Source organism: Pelobates fuscus, chromosome 7, assembly GCF_036172605.1.
Source record: "Pelobates fuscus isolate aPelFus1 chromosome 7, aPelFus1.pri, whole genome shotgun sequence".
NCBI lineage: Eukaryota > Metazoa > Chordata > Amphibia > Anura > Pelobatidae > Pelobates > Pelobates fuscus.
Genome location: NC_086323.1, coordinates 18,218,265 through 18,237,640, shown reverse-complemented (window position 1 = coordinate 18,237,640; position 19,376 = coordinate 18,218,265). Strand labels below are relative to the sequence as shown.

Sequence of the window (19,376 nt, the reverse complement as noted above, 5' to 3'; positions counted from 1 at the left end):
GGATGTAAGGGCTGCAGGGAATGGAGTTCTGCTCGTCTTCACAGGGGTCCCTTCGAGACTTTCCTGGCTTTTAATAACACGTTGGTGAGCGGACAGGCATTATTATGGCCGTCAAAAACACTCCAAAAACACTCACTTGTAGATCTTTGTTGATGTTCCCTTTTAACAATATTATCTTCGCAAAAAAAAACACTTTTAATCCAACTCGGTCACACGCTTCAACTGGATCTTGCAAGGATTCTCTGGATCTATGGTAGCTTGTCAGGAATCTGCCGCTGGTTTTTTTTACCCTAGAGTGATGAATCCACGGAGTCACTTCTACAACCTTTACAACTGTTGGGGTAGATAAAAGAACAACATAGGGACCTCTCCACTTGGAACCTAATGGAACAGTGTTCCATTTTTTTATCCACACTTGATCCCCTAGATGGCAAGAATGAACAGGTGGATAAATATTCACAGGTAATCTATCTTGTACCCATTTCTGTACCTCCTCCATAGTTTTACCCAACTCTACAACCTGCTGCCGGGTAATTCCTTCTCCCAACTGACTCAAATCCCCCGTTAAGTTACCAAGTATGGAAGGTGGATGCCCATACATAATTTTTCAGCAGTACCCCAGAAACAAAAGAAAGCATCTTTGAGGTCTAGGAAGGTATAGTAGGTTGCCCCACCTGGTATTAAAGCAAGCAGATTATAGGGGATGGGTACCACTGGGTGTATATTGACTACTGCATTATTAACTGCGTTTAGATCTTGTACAGGATGATACTCATCTGATCCCGGCTTCTGAACAGGTAATAATGGAGTGTTCCAAGGGGAGGTACAGAATTTTAGGATGTCATACTTTGCACACTTATCCACATAGGTTTGTATATTTTCCTTAGCCCTCTATAATATATGGTACTAACTAAGGCTAACAGGATATGCTCCAAGCTTTGATTCAATGTGTATTGGTGGAATATTGCGAGCAAGTCCTGGAGGATTATTCTCTGTCCATATTCTTGAAATGTCAAATAAGGATTCATCACTCTTAGGGTCTGTATTTGTTATTATAGAGTAGAAGTGCCATTCTTCTTCCCTTTGCACCGATACTGATATTATGCCTGGTGATCTATTAAACTTCAGAGACGTTGATCCGTTGGGTTTAAAAGTTATCTGGGCTTGAAGCTTTAATAATAGATCTCGTCCTAGAAGCTGAACTGGACACTCCAGCATATATAGGAACTGGTGCTTAACCAAATGGCCTCCTAGAATACAAGTATGACTCCTGAGAATTGGTCTAGCAGCGCTTTTCCCAGTAGCTCCTATCATAATTATAGTCTTCCTGAAGGAGGAGCAACTAGGTTAGTTACCACAGAGTACTCAGCACCAGTGTCAATCATGAAAAAGCTCCTCTTTCCCTCTATTGATACATCGACCATAGGCTGCACTCGGCTAAAGGGGGATGGAGCCCAGTCGGTATCAATAGTCTTCCATGACAGTGTCAGCCAGACCGACAAAATCTCTATCTTCTCTATCCCTTAATCTCTGGGTAGGGGAATAGTATCTACTTCCCTGAACACCTCCTCTGTTACTACTGTCATTCCCTCCAAGACTTTCTCTATAGCCACCTCTGTAACCATCTCGTAACCTTCTCTCTTGTCTTATCTATAACTTGCTTTATATTCCCTCTGTGGGCAGTCACTTTTCCAATATCCTTCCTCTCTACAATACGCACAGTGATTCCTACTTCCTCCCTTACTCAGGCTATTCTCAACTCCTCTATTCACCTCCCTTCCCTGTCTCTCTACACTTATGATAGCTACAACTAGCATATCTGCCTTCATCCTCATTTTACGTTCTTCCTCCTGCTTTGTTTCAGTCTCCCTGTTCATATACACCTGAACTGTGATATGGACATTCCTACAAATCCCTTTAATTTTAGCAATTTTCTTTTGATATCACCTTGGGTCTGGCTGACAAATGCTGAGTTGTTCATTCGAGAGTTCTCAGGGGCCTCTGGATTAAAAGGAGTATATAATCTATATGACTCCAGCAATCTCTCATAGAAAGCATTAGGTTACTCGTCTGCTTTCGTAAAGGAATTATGGGTCTTCCAATTAAACAGATCAGTCATGGTGAACGGGACATAAACAAATACAGGGTCTGCCAACTGTAATTGACCATTAATATCAATGTGTGGTGGACCAGGGGTAAGCTACAGTGGCATTTGTAAATGTCAAAGTTGGAGGGCACCGGTCATTTGTCAGGTTAGGGTGGGACTTAGATAGGGTTGTTTAGTCATAGGTTCCGGTCGGGGAGTGGTGAGGTAGGTGGAAATGGATAAATTAATTTTACTGGTCAGTAACTTGGTTAACAAAATGTTTCGGACAGGGCTAGGAGGAGCCTGACCAGTAACCAAAAATGGTAAAAGTGTATTCCAGCGTCCTATACCATTGACCATTTCATCCAGTTGTATTTCAAAACTAATTTACTGTTACTAAAGGCACACAAGGCTCAGTAATTATAGTGTTATGTCAGTGGTTATGGTGTTTTCAGTGATTATGGTATTATCAGTGGTTATGGTGTTTTCAGTGGTTATGGTATTATCAGTGGTTATGGTATTATCAGTGGTTATGGTGTTTTCAGTAGTTATGGTATTTTCAGTGGTTATGGTATTATCAGTGGTTATGGTGTTTTCAGTAGTTATGGTGTTTTCAGTGGTTATGGTATTTTCAGTGGTTATGGTATTTTCAGTGGTTATGGTATTTTCAGTGGTTATGGTGTTTTCAGTGGTTATGGTGTTTTCAGTGGTTATGGTGTTTTGTAATTGCTGAGAATTATCTGATTTCAGTGGATTCAGTTACTGTTATTAAGAATTCTCCTCACAATTTTGACTGCTAATAATAAAACTGAATACAAAGAACCAGTTGGGGGGGTAGGTAGGCACAGAAATAGGAGGGGACAGGCATCTGAGAGCCAAAGACAATTAGAGCACAGGGGGACATACCAGCTGCACCAGTTTTTGCTAAAGAATTTAGTTGAGGGATGGTCAGATGGGTCAGATTCCATTGGGGATGGACAGACCAGTTTTGATAACCATCTAGTAACACAAACTGTGTTAACAGTCAAAAACTGGTCATTCTCTACTACATAAGGTAGTCCCCAAAATCACACACATTATATCCCTTTTTAAAGTTATTTAGCATACATTCTAAGGGATCAACAATCTTTAAATCGGCGCTGCCATACTTAGCAATGGAGCGTCTAATTCAAAGAAACACAACAAACACACCTACAACAGTCACATTTGTTTCCCTGGCAACAGCACCATGTGGCACAGTTACTAGGTCAAACTCATACAACAAAACATACAGGGAATTCCCGTACACACACAGCTGTTACACCAGTCACTAAGTAACTAATACTGTGCCCTTTGGCGAAACTATACAGTCACCCACGCTATAATTCTCTATATATGAATTACCCGTCTATAACACACCCCAGTAACATCGTCTTTTACAAATAGCGGTTACAGTACGGTTAGCATAAGTCAAAGCACAATTTAAGGTCACAATACAATTATTAGTGGTTATGGTGTTAAACATGCATTAGACGACAATGATTAGTACTTATATACAGTGTCAGTAAATATACAGGGTTATGGTACCGTGCACTATGATACAGCAACACACTATTAACACTCTCGCTAGACGGCTGAGCTCGCGCTAACAAGATATACACTTTACTAAACAATCTTTAACACATTTACAATCCCAACTAAACTATTGGCCAGTACCTTGAATGGACTACCTAAAACTATATACATCCGTTTTGGTTAGCCACACTGCCCAAGCACCACATATAGCGAGCTAGAGGACCGAATTTACACAGACGCCTCTTAGTCGATTACTATCAAAAATCTAGTGGGTTCCAAATTTACACGCCTTCCCACTTAGCCAAGATAGGTTGAGAGCTAGCGAACCGAATTTACACAGACGCCGCTTAGTCTCCCGGTCCCTCCGACCTAGCGAACGTAATATACACCCTAGAACGCTAGTCTAGACAAGACACCGGTGTCCGGCTAGGGCTATTTACACCAGAACCCCGCCTGACTAACCAAATCAAACGGTCTTACTAAAGAGCGTTCGATTGAGCGGTGCGCCTTCGCTCCTTCCCTCCGACAGAGGGGGCAGATTCCATACACAGATTTAAACCCCTTTTGGGCCTACCGCACAATCGGTATACCCCTAGTGGGTCTGCCGTCTAAAACAGCAGTTGTCTTACCTCCTCGTTCCTGAACCTGGGTTCACACTCATCGACGGGGACACCCCAGCACTTACTACGTAGAGGCCGATGATCTCCTGGACAAAAGACCAGTGGCGCCGAGACGAAGGGAGGTCCACGCAGAAGTTCAGGGGTGCAGCCGTAGAGAACGTGGGCAAAGATAGACCGTCTCACGCCTCTGCTTCTCAGCTACCGTTGAACGATGAGCTTCCCGGCCCAATGCACCAAATGATACCGGAGAAACTGACGGAAGCCAAGCACAGAGAGATGGACACAGGTTTCTTCAGGAAGGAAGAGATTCTTTATTCGATTCACCGACCGGGGCTCAGAGGGACTTATGTCACCAAAATACAACAAGATCTGAGCCCAGAACTAACTGTGTAAATGCATGATATAGACATATAGCTCCTCCTATAGTTAACTCTACCCCCATATACTCTTTACACAATCAGCTGAACAAAGCCTAACTTCCCTTACTTATTAGACCACATGGCTCACCCAGAACAATGGAGGAGGGGGGAAGTGTTTTCAGTTTCTGCATTCCTGCATTTGCTCAATACGGTGTTGATTGTATCTTAGCTACGTGAAACTAACTAACTGATACACCATTTACACATATGCCACATGGCAATCTTGTCCTAGTAAATTTATTTTTACTGAGATTCCACCACAATCCCACAGATGCTTAATTGGATGGAGATCAGGGGAATTTGAAGACCAAGGCAACACCTTGAACTCGGTCATGTTCCTCAAACCATTACTGAACAATTTTTGTAGTGTAGCAGGGTGCATTATCCAGCTGAAAGAGGCAATTGCCACAATGAAACACCATTGCCATAAAGGGGTGTATGAGGGGTGCAGTAATCTGTAGGTAGGTAGTACTTGTCCAAGGAACATCCACATAAATGCCAGGACCCCAGGTTTCCCAGCAGAACATTGTCCATGGTATAATAATAATTATCCAGGGTTATGACACAAACACACCTGGCCATCGGATCTAAAAAAAAAAAAAAAAAAAAAAATTTTTTTTTTTTTTTTTAAAAGTGATTAAACAGACCAGACAACCTTCTTTAATTGCTCCATGGTCCAGTTCGGATGCTCCCATCCACATTAATGGCACTTTTGGCCGTGGACAGGGGTCATCATGCACACTCTGACTGGCCTGTGTCTACACCTCCCCAGGTGCATCAAAGTGTGATGCACTGCATGTTCTGACACCTTTCTATCATGGCCAGCATTAATCTTTTCAGCAATTTCAGCTACAGTAGCTCTTCTGTGTGATTGGACCAGACGAGCCTTGAGCGCCCATGATCCTGATCACCGGTTGTCCTTCCTTGGGTTACTTTTGGTAGGTACTAACCACTGCATACCGAGAATGAAAATACATCTTATGAACGATACAATTTTAAATTCTTTGCATATGAATATATTTCCAGGGATTAAGGTATGTTCATTAGTGATGGGATCATAAAAACAAAAACAAAATACATCATCTGAAAAGCTGTGTGCCCTTCCCGCTCCGTTCTAGACACAGATGTTAAATATTCACCTTCAATAACTCTTGGAACTTTCTAATAAAATATCTTTTTGTTTTCTTCTCTCCCAATTAGGATGAAAGGAAACCCAGCTAGAATGATGTCATTTTCCTAGCAACAATGCAGAATACGTCTCGGATTCCGCCTTCTTTAAATAAAGCTATTGTTCAGCTTTCCTATTTATAACCCATATTGTTTGATTGTGAACGACAGATGCTAATTACAGTGTATTTTCACAGCACTCAAAAAGGTTAAATCTTACAGTCACCCCTAAGTGCTAAAATAGCAAAGCACGAAGAAAAACAAAAAAATATATATATCAAACTCGTCTGAGACTTTTACAGCTGTCCTATTCTGGCCCGCGTTTTAGAAGACAAATTTTCCCTGCACTGGTGAGCAGTGCTTTATTTAGCCCAAGGTAAACTAGGCATTTTCCTTGGGCGGCACTAACCAGGGGGAGCAAGAAATGCCACCCCAAACGTCCCTGTCTTGGGGGGTCGGGGGAGTTCAAGAGCTGGCCTCCTAACCACCTTATGGACCCACCGGCGTACGGCTGTGTTTGCATCAGAGGCAGCGAGGGAGCTGTGACCTCCCTGATCTGCTCCCTCACGCTCCATTTGCTAATGCCGGGAGGGAGCCAGAATATGACGTCATTTCGGCTCTCGGCATCAGTAGACGGCCCACGAGGCGTGAGGGAGCAGAGCAGGCAGATCACAACTCCCTCACCACCTCTGATGCTAACACAGCCACACGCCTCACAGCAGCCCCACTGGACCCCCAACAACAGGTAGGAAGGCTGGGTTAAAATGTTTATAATAATAATAATAATAATAATAATAAGTGTGTCTGTGAGTGTGTGTGTATGAGTGTGTGTGTGACTGAGTGTAGGTTGGTGTGTAAATGTGCGCATGTGAGTGTATGAGTTTGTCTGTCAGTGTGTGTCTTTCAGTGTGTGTCAAATCAGGGAGACGGTTTGTCATTAAGTCTGTGTTTGACTATCAGAGTGTGTCTTTCAATGAATGTCTGCCAGTGTGTGTGCGCCTGTCAGAGTGTGTGCTTAAAAGGACATTATAGGCACCCAAACCACTTCAACTCCGCTTTAACCCGTTAAGTTAAATTATTGCAGTTTCTCAGAAACTGCAATACTTACCACGAGGGGTTAACTTCTTCTGGGTAGTTAGGCGATCAAAAGTCGCCTAACTGATGCGGAGGACATCCAGCGTCTGCTAAATTTCCATAGGAAAGAATTGATGCAATGCTTTCCTATGGTGAGCCTAATGCAAGCACGAAGGAAGAGCCTGACCCTGCACTGAGGTACATCGGCGCTAGAAAAAGGTAAGTGACTGAAGGAGTTTTAACCCCTATAGTGCAGAGTTGGGAAGGGAGAGCATGAGGGAGGGAGGGAGGCACTATAGGAAACACTGGTATTCCTTTAAAAGGAGTAGGGAAAGGTGTAGTGTAAAGAGGAAGGGGTGGGTTCTTAATCAGGAAGAGGTGCAGTCTTGACCGGTAGGGGTGGGGCAAATTTAGATTAGGGGGTTGCCCAGGTTTAGTCATGCCTAGGGCAGCACAAAACCAAAATACATCACTTCTGGTGATAACTCACTTGGAGTATTGTACGCTGTACTGGAGACCATATCTTCAGACGGATATTGATACTTTAGAGAGAGTTCAGAGAAGGGCAACTAAACTGGTTCATGGATTGCAGGATAAAACTTACCAGGAAAGGTTAAAGGATCTTAACATGTATAGCTTGGTGGAAAGACGAGACAGGGGGGATATGATAGAAACATTTAAATACATAAAGGGAATTGTCAGGCCTCAAGCCTCCCGATGTCTCCTCATACTTCCGGGTTTGACGGAGCTTAGCCACACCCCCATTGCCGCGGTCGCCTATTTAATGCGACCGCACCAGCTGATAGACGCTGGATTATTGAAACGCGTACCGCACCTAACTCACCGGCTCACAGACCTCGGTGAGACAATCCCTCGCTACTAGACCGGACTGGAGGAATATTCAAGTCTCCGACATCTCTCTTCATCACAGACAACTACCAGCACTCTTGGCAACCGTTCACTGAAGCAACCGCTTCTGAGGAGAGCTGGGGACATAATCCCTCCACATCCAGAAGTTAAGTGATTACAGTCTCTGAAGTAAGAACTAACAATGTTAAAGGTTTAATTCAACATACTAAAGTCTGCTATCAAAGTGTTAAGCAATCCTGCTACAGCTTCCCTCAAAGCAACTATTATCCAAGTTCAGCTGTACCTGTCTTGCTACAGATAATCTTATTTCTACATACTAAAGTTTGCTATCAAGTTCTCCAGCAACCCTGCTACAGCTTTCCTCAAATCAAGTATTATTCAAGTTCAGCTGTACCTGTCTTGCTACAAATTATCTTATTTCATCATACTAAAGTCTTCTATCAAGTTGTTCAGCAATCCTGCTACAGCATCCCTCAAAACAAGTATTATTTAAGTTATACTGCACCAGTCTTGCTGCTGATAATTCCAATGTATATAATCTATTATAATTTGAACTGTTAACAAGAATAACGGATGCTAATGAATTCTGAACCTTGTCAATACTAAATGAAACAAACCGTTTATTATTATTTAAAGAAACAGTAACTGTAATTCTGGAACTGAAGTCTCAGTTCCATCTAAGTGTCTTAATAAAAGATCAAAGTCCTAACAAATCTGCAGTTGTGTTCCACATCATTTACTGTGAACGTGACAGGAATCAACACAGTAAAGGAGGAGACCATATTTAAAAGAAGAAAAACTACCACAAACACCACACTACACGACGGGCCTAGCGACTGCAGGGCCTCCAAGATGGCGGATCTACACGCGGCAATGCAGAACAGGCGACAACAGCAAAATGCCACAGCATATACCTGTGGACATACAGGTTGGAAGCAATCTTCGACCGCTTTTGGGCCAAGCTGATGGCAAGCTTGGCAAGTGACACCTCGCCGCGCACTACCCAAGCGGGATGAGGCCAATGGCGGAAGGAGGTTCGGACCTCCTCTTCAGGGCACTACTAAGCCCCACGCTACTGAATCCCACATTACACGCCTTCCCAGGCCGAGAGCAACTGGGCACAATACCCAAAGGTGCCGGCCACACAGGCGGAGAGCAGCAAAACGACAACCCAGCTCGACGACCAAGACTCACCGCACCATCCCGAAAGGTTCGACCCTGGACCAAAACAGATCCCAGGCTCGTGGCAGGAGGACACCAGCTCTCACAAGGCTCCGGGGCAGGAGAGGAGACCCGACATCTAGACGCCACGCACCTCCACAGCTGGGTTGGAATTCCGGCATACGACCCAAGCTTGGCGGCCACCATGTCCACGGCAGGGTAGTAACAACTCAAGTACACACTAAGGACTGTTACTATCCCTGGCCCACCTGTCAAGCTTCCAGAGCCGGCATCGGCTGATCAGAGTGGACTGAACCAGTAATGTTTGATACCTCATGTTTTTTGTTCTTTTTTCTCTTCTTGCTCTATCTACTTACACATGTTTTCTCTTAATATTTTTTGCCTTTCCGACCCAGTGGCATTAAGCTCGCCCTATTACTAACGTATATAGAGCGCATTTAAACTATGTTTATTTCTTGTTGGTATTTACTTTTGCTCATCACTCCCACCAATGACAAGGCAGGAGGTAACCCTTTGACAAGCGACACTAACCCATAATTTGTGTGCCCGATTTTCTCCTTTAGCAAAACCCAGCTGATAACCTCTGGCGCACACTAATATGGTGCACCCCTAAATGGTACCTACTGTCAGTTAAGCGGTTAAATAAGCAGATTAATATTCTTGACACGTGCAAATACTTATGCTAATACACACCGTGAGAGAACCTTGCATTTAGCGTAGCTTGCTCATAACTAAGCAGTAGACCCAATCTTCTGTTACTTCAAGTTCTTCCATGTTTGTATATATCATTTGCTCAGTTGACAATATTGTACCGTTGGTTTAATGCCATACATACGAGCTACCGTGATAATACCCTCAGCCAGTTAGGCAAAGTTAAAATGGCTCTACTTGCTACTGTATAGGTTGGAATCATAACTTGTAGTATGAAAAGAAGCATTGCGACCCATCTCAATAGACCAGCATTGCTAGCCAGCGTACAGAATGTTTATGAACTTAACTGTGTTATTAACTTGTGTTTCTCTACCCTTACAAAAATGTGCGGCTAAATTATGCCATGACTATGTATGCCAATGAAAAGCCTGTTGTCGTGGCGCTACAGGTATCTCTGTTGTAAAATCTAATGCACAAGAAAAATAAAGAATTACAAAAATTTTTAAAAAAAATTTAAAAAAAAAGAAAAGGAGCAAAGTATAGGCTGACAAAGTCACCTTTAAAAATCATGACCATTACAATGGATTGTTGATATGTCCCTCTGTATTGGAAAAAAAATTAAAAAAAAATTAACCCCTTAAGGACCAAACTTACAGAATAAAAGGGAATCATGACATGTCACACATGTCATGTGTCCTTAAGGGGTTAAAAATGTAAAAAGTGGGCTCATAGAGCAAAGTTATAACATTTAAAAAAAAAACTGGATACATTTTGAAGTATACAAAAATGGGTAACTCTTTCTGAATCGGATAAAACACTCACCCATCCTGGTCGGAAAGATGTCTTCATTATTAATTAAGGTTTCAATCCACTCCATAAGCATGTTCATGTACAGTGGAGCAGAGAGCTTGGTGGGTCTCTTGAACTTATTGTCATCCTGCCACCGATATTCATATTTAAACCCACCAGACATGATGGGGCAGCTTTTCTCTGTGCAAAACTCTGACATGGTGCCATATATCAAGTTAATCCTATTAAAAAAGTCTACAACGTGCACAGCTATCCAGTCATTAATGTTTTCCCCTGGGGGAAGCTGAACCACGGTTTTGAGGTCCAAGCCAGATTTCAGGGAGGCCTGTGCTTTCTTGTATAGTTCAAAGCGTTGCGTTCCGGGTTCAAACCTCTTTCTGGGGCGAAATGTCTTGTCTTTGTTAAACACTTGGTTGAGGCACAGAGCCATAGCAGGTTTGGGAACCCACCACCATAAATGCGGATTAGGTAACAGTAGTGTTTGAAGTCTCTAGAAGAGAAATGGGGAAAAGAAAAGAATATTAAAAAAGTCCATGAAAAGAACTTGGTATCTATTTCCAGATAGCATGAGGTTCTACTGCATAGTTTAAAAATCAATCAGGAGGACAGTTAACAGAACTAGAAGTTCAATGATGGAAACACATTTACTTAAAAGGACTGGAAGATTTAAGCTGTGAAGTCACGCTTACCAAACTGAGACTGTTTATCTTGTGAGATGAGAACCCTGCTAGGTGTCAAAGTATTTGACGAGACTGTAATTCATGTTATTAGGAGACAATGACAATCTTGTTAGAGGGGCACTGCAGAAGCCATTTCTTGCAAAGGTTATTGGTTTTTTTCCTCTTTGTTGAAACAAAACAAGATGCATTGCTATCTGATGTGATATCGTATAGATTATATCTGCCCACTATGACCTTGATTTTAATTGATCAGCGCAAAGTCTTATTATAGTTTGGAAAAAATTTCTAACCATACTGAATTATTTTGGAAAACGTATTAAACCTTAACCAAGGCCTAAAATGGGAGTGTTATGAAGCTCCCTGTACCACGGCTGGGTACCTCCGCCAAAAGACCGCTTCCTAGCTGGAACAAGGGAAAGACCTCAGCGCTTCTGCCCCCAGTCACAGTGGCTTGACTGGGGTCTTGGAACCTCTCCCTCCTGGAGCCAAATAGGGGACTAGCTCTATCCACTACACACAGTCCTGGGAGCTGGAGTCCTTACAAGGACTTTCCTCGCTGAATTCTCCATGCTGGAACCAGGGCCGGACTGGGGATACAAAGCAAAAAAATGTATGGCAGCCCCATAAGTCATATTGTCGCATGTAATATGTAAGGCTATGTCTTGCCATCCCCAGATGACAGATGATTGAGATATATATATATATATATATATATATATATATATATATATATTGCTTTTTCTAATATAAAATATTGGTCCTTTCAGAGTAAAAACTTTAATTATACAGTAAGCATGCTCACATGCAGACACAGACAGACAATCTCACTGACATCTCAATGACACACACAATCTCATTGATACACAGCCTCATAGACAAACAAACAATCTCACTGATATACATCAGCTCATTGACATAAAAACACAAGCTTACTCACTAGCAGGCACACACATGCAAGCAAGCTCACTCACTAGCAGACGCGCGCACACACACACACACACACACAGCTTAATGTAGTGGTACTGGTGTCTATAGCATGTCTCTACAGGTTTTCAACGTAAACACTGACTTTTCAGAGAAAAGGCAGTGTTTACATTGCTTCAAAGTGACACCGCTAGTGACAGTCACTCAGATGGTCACTAGCGGTGCTTCCTGTGTCAGTGCACCTACATTCAGGGCCTCCACACTCTGGAGGCGCTGAACGTTCCCCATAGAGATACATTGATTCAATGCATCTCTATGAGGAGATGCTGATTGGTGTAGCGTTTTGCAGCCAATCCTATGGCAAAGCATTGGATTGGCTGAGATCATCAAGCTTGATGATCTCAGCCATAGAGGCAGGGCCAGTCGAGGGGAGACCAGCACGCTGCGTGGGTAAAAAAACACTATTTTTAAAAACACACATATACACCATGACAGACACAGAAACACACATATACCATGACAGACCATAACACAGACAGACCCACACACATATACCATGACACACACACACCCCATGACAGACAGACAGACACACACACACACACACACGACACACATCATAACAGACAGACACACATCATAACAGACAGAGACACACCATAACAGACAGAGACACACCATAACAGACAGAGACACACCATAACAGACAGAGACACACACTCACACACATTACTACCTTCCAGGGGGTCGTGCAGTGCAGACGGCTGTCTGTGCTGGCGGCCGCTGGGGACTCGTGCTGGCGGCCGCTGGGGACTCGTGCTGGCGGCCGCTGGGGACTCGTGCTGGCGGCCGCTGGGGACTCGTGCTGGCGGCCGCTGGGGACTCGTGCTGGCGGCCGCTGGGGACTCGTGCTGGCGGCCGCTGGGGACTCGTGCTCAGGGCCGGCCTTAGGGGTGTGCGAGCTGTGCGGCCGCACAGGGCGCCATGGTGCAGGGGGCGCCCTGCGGCCGCATAGCTCACACGGCATGTCTGTTAGCCGCAATGCTAACAAGACATTTGCCTTGGGCGGCATTTTCCAGGGGGCGGCAAAAAAAGTCGCCCCCAAATGCCCAAGGCAAATGTCTTGTTAGCCTTGCGGCTAACAGACATGCCTGGCTGCTGGGCGGTCGGGCGGCGCTGTCGGGCGGCTGGCGAGGGAGCACTTCCTCTGAGCTGTATGCTCAGCTCCCTCGCGCGCCGCAGAGTGAGGCTGGGAGCCGGAATATGACGTCATATTCCGGCTCCCAGCCTCACTCTGCAGCGCGAGGGAGCTGAGCATACAGCTCAGAGAAAGTGCTCCCTCGCCAGCCGCCGCCAGCGCCGCCCAGCTACCGGAGGTGGATCGGAGACAAGGATTTTGCTGCAAGACAGACATATTCTTCATTTTCTTTAGTGGATACATATTTTTTTACTACTTTTTAAGAATGCCAACATATCACACGCATATAATTAAAAGTGGTACTAACGTCTTTATCTATCTTGAAGTGACATCTTAAACTCCAGCCTACAGGGGCAGTCTATAGAACAGCCTATAGAACAGGGGGAGAGTTTCGAGGTGACTTTGAGCGTTTTGAGGTGACTTACAATTTATTAATTCACAAGGCCATGGTTAACACTGGACACCAGGGAGGAAGAGACCCCCCCAGCATCCCCAAAGGTAAGGAGGCTGGGGGGGTGTCTAAATAAATTTAAAAAAATGTGTTAATGTGGGTGAGTGTGTGTGTTTGTTAGTGTGTGTCTGTTAGTGTGTGTGTGTGTATGTTAGTGTGTGTCTGTGTATGTTAGTGTGTGTCTGTGAGTGTGTTTGTCTGTTAGTGAGTGTGTGTGTGTGTGGTTGTCTGCCTGTGTGTGTGACTGTCTGCCAGTGTGTGTGTGTGTCTGTCTGTCTGTGTGTGACTGTGTGTGTGTGGCTGTCTGACAGTGTGTGTTTGACTGTTTGTGTGTGTGTGACTGTGTGTGTGTGTGTGGCTGTTTGCCTCTGTGTGTTTGGCTGTCTGCCTGTGTGTTTGTGTGTGGCTGTGTGTGTGTCTGTCTGCCTGTGTGTGTGTGGCTGTCTGCCTGTGTGTGTGTGGCTGTCTGCCTGTGTGTGTGTGTGTGTGTGTTTGTGTGTGACTGCCTATGTGTGACTGTCTGGGCAGACTAGATGGGCCGAATGGTTCTTATCTGCCGTCACATTCTATGTCTCTGTGTGTGTTTGTGTGTGGCTGTCTGTGTATGACTGCCTGAGTGTGTTTGTGTGTGTGTGTGTGTGTGTGTATGGCTGTCTGCCTGTGTGTGTGTGTGTGCGTGACAGGGTGTGTGGGAAGGGGTAAGGAGTGGGGAGGGGGGGACGGGAAGGGGGGGCGCTGTGAAGATTTTTTGCACAGGGCGCCCAAATGCCTAAGGCCGGCCCTGCTCGTGCTGGCGGCCGCTGGGGACTCGTGCTGGCGGCCGCTGGGGACTCGTGCTGGCGGCCGCTGGGGACTCGTGCTGGCGGCCGCTGGGGACTCGTGCTGGCGGCCGCTGGGGGAGCTGCACTGGCTCTGCTCTCCCGCCCTTGCGCGCTGCTGAATGAGACCGCAGCCAGAATATGACATCATATTCATGCCCGGTCTCATTAAGCTGCGCGCTGGGAAGCAGAGACAGCGCAGTTCCCCCTGCGGCCACCAGCACAGGTGCCCCAGCACACCCAGCTGTTTGCCCGGCCCCAGGTGCCGACGGCCCACCAGGAAATTTCCCGGTATCCTGGTGGGCCAGTCCGGCCCTGGCTGGAACAAGCTGGAACAGTGAAGCAGCGGGTACAGCAGCCAGGTTTCACCACCTGGAGGGTGGCAGGTCTGACACAGCCACCCAGCTTTCCTGCTCTGTGTCAATGTCCTGTTGCTGAACCGAGTCTAGCAGTTCAATATAGCCTTTTTCCAGTTTGTACTTGTCTAGTTACTGGAAGTGGAGAGGGCTAATCACTGTTCCAGCGTGGAGGATTCAGTGGGAAAAGTCATTGTTAGGACTAGAGTTCCCAGAACGGAGTGTTGTCCAGTACCTGGGGGTGGCATAGAGCTAGTCCCCTATTCGGCTGCAGGACAGAGAGGTTCCAGGACCCCAGTCAAGTCACGGCAACTGGGCGGCAGAAGCGCTGAGGTTTTTCCCTTGTTCCAGCTAGGAAGCGGTCCTTTGGTGGAGGTACCAAACCAGGGTACAGGGAGCTCAGTCACAGGGAGGTCCACCAAGTACTGAATGGGACGATATACTGAAGAAAATGGGTAACTGACTACCTGGAACTTCAGATGGTTTGAGTGTTGCATTGTGATTGGATGGAATGAACAGTAGACAATCACATTTTAGGAACTATTCAGTTAGATGTTTTTGTAGCAGATACAAGCTATGCAACTTCCTGCAAAGCCCTCTCTTAGTTAGCAGCATGAAGTGTTCCAGAATCTATGTGAATGGACTCTGTTTTCCTGTTACTTTGTTTCTGAACTTTTGGAATCTCATATAATAAAAAGAAGATTACACACTCATAAAATCTCTGGAATGATTACATTTGCCCCAGAAATAATATATATATGGGCTCATAATTTCCTCTCTCTCACCAAGCATTTGTAGATGAAGTCACCCCAGGTGAGTGTGCCAAGGACCCTCAAGGCTTGCAGGTTAATGTTAAGAGTGTCTAGTAGAGAAAAACATGACATTAGATTTAGATGTTTTTTATTATTATTTGAACACACGTTCCAGCCTGCCCGAGATTAGTAAATGTAAGAGCTTGCACCATTAAATCAGCCCCTTTCTGATTATAGATATGCCAAGAGAGATGCTGGGCAGACAGAGTGTGGTTCTCCCATGGCATTTCGGTTACCCACATCGCTCACCATTCTGGGTCTTTGCCTATTTTCTAAAGACCCTGATGGTGTACAGAGTCAGTTTAAGGACAGCAACTGCGGTTTGGAAATAAAAACTCCCATCAACCCTGGGCAGGATGCTGTACAGGATTTATAAACCATGATCTGCCTGTTTAAATAATAGGCAGATCATAAAACACAATATGCCATACTCATAAAACGTATATATACACACATGTGCATGTAATTGGACAGAAACATCACCCTAGGTCAAAAAATGATCAATCCCATTTAACCCCTTAAGGACACATGACGTGTGTGACACGTCATGATTCCATTTTATTCCAGAAGTTTGGTCCTTAAGGGGTTAAAGGGCAAGCATACAATAATTTAATTAGAAATAAAATATTATTGGTGGAATGTTAGGGCAATCCTGTAATTTATACATATTTCCAATATTTCACCCCCTCCCCATTTTAACAGGTACTTCTGGTAACCTTCATGTAGTCACTAGAAATTGCCAAATACAACAAACACTGAGATTTTGTGTCCTTACAAACAAACTGTGTTTACCTAGTATATCTACAGATAACAAACACAATGTGCCTTTCTAACATCACATGATTTCCACAGCCCCATGCAGGCTATATGTTAGCTGGGCATCATGGGATATGTAGTCCACAAACACCCATGGTGCCGAATGGCTTTATATATATATATATATATATATATATATCTGTTATCTTACCTTCCCGCTGCCCTGCACCAGGAAAGGGATTCTTTATTGTAGGGAGAACAATGACAGAGAGCGTTACCAGTTTGGGGATTATTAGACGGGTGGGGGAAATGACTGCTTCAAGAAGGGAGTTCCCCAGATTTGTCTAATAAATTACCTACTGAGGCCTCCACGGGAATCCGTGGGTTTTACCGAACAGATGGGAGTACCGCTTGCCTGCTCTTTCGTAAACCAAGGTTTGATATTCTCTTACGAAACATACACTTTGTCCTGCAGTCCAACCAGTGAGCACTCTGCAGGGCAGTCTCATTAACCCTTTCCGTGCAGAAATCACTGAGCAGTTCATATCATACTGTTCATTAACCCTTACGGATACGTGGCCTTTTACTTTTGAAGCGGTGTCCTAAAGGGTTAAAAAAATAAATCAAATGGGGCACACATAAAAAGAGATATTATATTAACTGGTTGCTGGTTAAAGGGAAAATCTAAGCACCATAAACACTGCAGATCATTGTAGTTGGCGCTGTGCTATTAAGCAGCAGGTGCCATCTCTTGGTTCTTGATCAAACCGTTTGTATGTTTCCCCTAGCCTGTAGTGCTTATGGTGCCGCATTGCCACTTTTAAATGAGTTGTTATACCATCCACGAAGTAATGTGTTCTATTATACGAAGGTGATTCCCCTTTAATGATGAGATGTGCAGACTGGAAAAAGGATTACAAAAAACTTAGCCAAAATAGGTAACATTGCGAGCTAAACTATAGAGATCCTGGATTTCTGTTATGTTGTTAAAATTTTTGGGCAAATCTGTTAGAACATCTCAAATCACTGTTTAGCAAATAGACCTTTAAAGGGTTACTCCAAGCATCGTAACCAATACAGTCCCCAGTAGTTTTTATGATTCAAAGTAAAGGGACTATCAGTTTAGCGCTGATTTGTCCCTTCACTTGGGTCCACACCAAGTGCCAACTATCCCTAGAAGTGGATTATCCCTTTAAACATTCACGTAGAAGGGCAGAGCTCCCGGGCACAAATCCAATAATGTTTCAAGGTAAGAGGATGTGACCACTCTACTATAAGTCGCCGGAGATGCTAAATATGGTATAGCTGGGGTCCATAACACCATACCTCTGTAATTACTATTATTATTGCCATTTATATAGCACCAACAGATTCAATAGCACTTTACAATATTATAAGAGGGAGATTTACAAGAAAAAAAAACTTACAGAAACGATAGGTTGAAGAGGACCCTGCTCAAACGAGCTTACAGTCTACAAGAGGTGGGGTATAAAACACATTAGGACAGGAAATAGCAATCAAATAAGGTGGGAGTGAGGCAGAACTGGAGGAGAGAGTAGAGTGCTGCCCTTTAGAAGAGAGCAAGAGACAGGTATGTGAGGCCATAGGCTTTCCTAAAGAGATGTTTTTAAGGCACTTTTTAAATGATTGAAGTCTAGGGGAGAGTCAAATGGCGGTAGGCAGGCTATTCCATAGGAAGGGAGCCGCCCGCGAGAAGTCCTGCAAGCGGGAGTTGGCCGTACGGGTGCGAACAATGGACAGGAGAAGGTCACGGGCAGAGCGTAGATATCGAGAAGGGGCATACCTATGGATCTGTCAAGAGATATAAGTGGAGCTAGAATAGTTCAGTGCTTTATAGGTATGGGTTAGCCATTTTAATTGACTCCTATAGCATACAGGAAGCCAATGTAAGGACTGACAGAGGGGAGGGGTGTGAGTAGCGAAAGGAGAGGAAAATCAGTCTGGCGGCAGCGTTCATTATGGACTGTAGCTGGGCGATATGGCTTTTGGGAAGGCCAATTAGGAGAGGGTTACATTCATCCATGCAGAAAATTACTAGAGCATGGACAAGCTCCTTAGTAGCATCTTACGTAAGAAAGGGGCAGATGCGGGCTATGTTTTTAAGATGGAATCTACAGGATTCGTCAACAAACTGGATGTGAGGCTCAAAGGTGAGGCCAGAATCAATGGACTGATGTGTATACCACTAATTTGAAGGGAGAGCGAAAGAGTGGGATCAGTATTAGGAGGAGGAAAGGCAAGGAGCTCAGTTTTAGAGAGATTTTGTGTCAGAAAGTGGGAGGACATCCAGTCAGTCAGAGATGGAAGAAATGCAAGCAGTGACATGTTGCAGGACGGCAGGGGAGAGGTCCGGGGAGGAGACATATCTGGGTGTCATCAGCGTACATGTCGTAATGGAATCCAAATAAGGTAATAAGTGTGCCAAGAGAGGCAGTATAAAGAGAAAATAGAAGGGCACCAAGGCCTTGGGGGACTCCAACCGAGACAGGACAAAGGGAGGAGGTATCATTAGAAAAGGAGACACTTAATGAGCATTGGGAGAGGTAAGAGGAAAGCCATGAGAGGACAGAGTAACAGAGACTGTATGATTGAAGAGTTTGAAGAAGGAGAGCATGATCATCTGTGTCAAAGGCAGCAGAGAGGTCAAAAAGAATTAGTATGGAGTAGTGTCCTTTGGATTTAGCTGAGATTAGGTAATTAGTAACTTTGATAAGGGCAGTCTCAGTGGAGGGGGGTGGAAGCCAGATTGAAAAGGGTCAAGCAGAGAGTTGGAATTGAGGAAGTGAGACATACGGGTAAAGACAAGTCTTTCCAGAAGCTTTGAGGAAAAAGGGAGCAGGGATATGGGACGATAGTTAGAGGGGGAGGATGGGTCGAGAGATAGTTTTTCAGGATAGGTACTACAGTGGCATGTTTAAGGTCAGCAG

General features: G+C 44.5%; 1 protein-coding gene across 2 annotated transcripts in view; it reads right to left on the bottom strand.

The window, feature by feature from the left end:
- The window catches only part of MOB3C (MOB kinase activator 3C), a 72,117-nt gene that overhangs the window by 38,981 nt on the left and 13,760 nt on the right, over positions 1-19,376 (bottom strand). Inside the window, exons 1-2 of one of the 2 annotated variants that reach the window (XM_063427182.1) lie at positions 16,785-16,864; positions 10,446-10,923 (exon numbers count right to left, since the gene is read on the bottom strand). In XM_063427182.1, the coding sequence (XP_063283252.1) occupies positions 10,446-10,863 (418 nt within the window). In that variant the 5' untranslated portion in view covers positions 10,864-10,923; positions 16,785-16,864. Of the gene's footprint in view, positions 1-10,445; positions 10,924-16,784; positions 16,865-19,376 lie in introns of those variants that run through there. The other variant, XM_063427181.1, reaches the window with a different exon arrangement.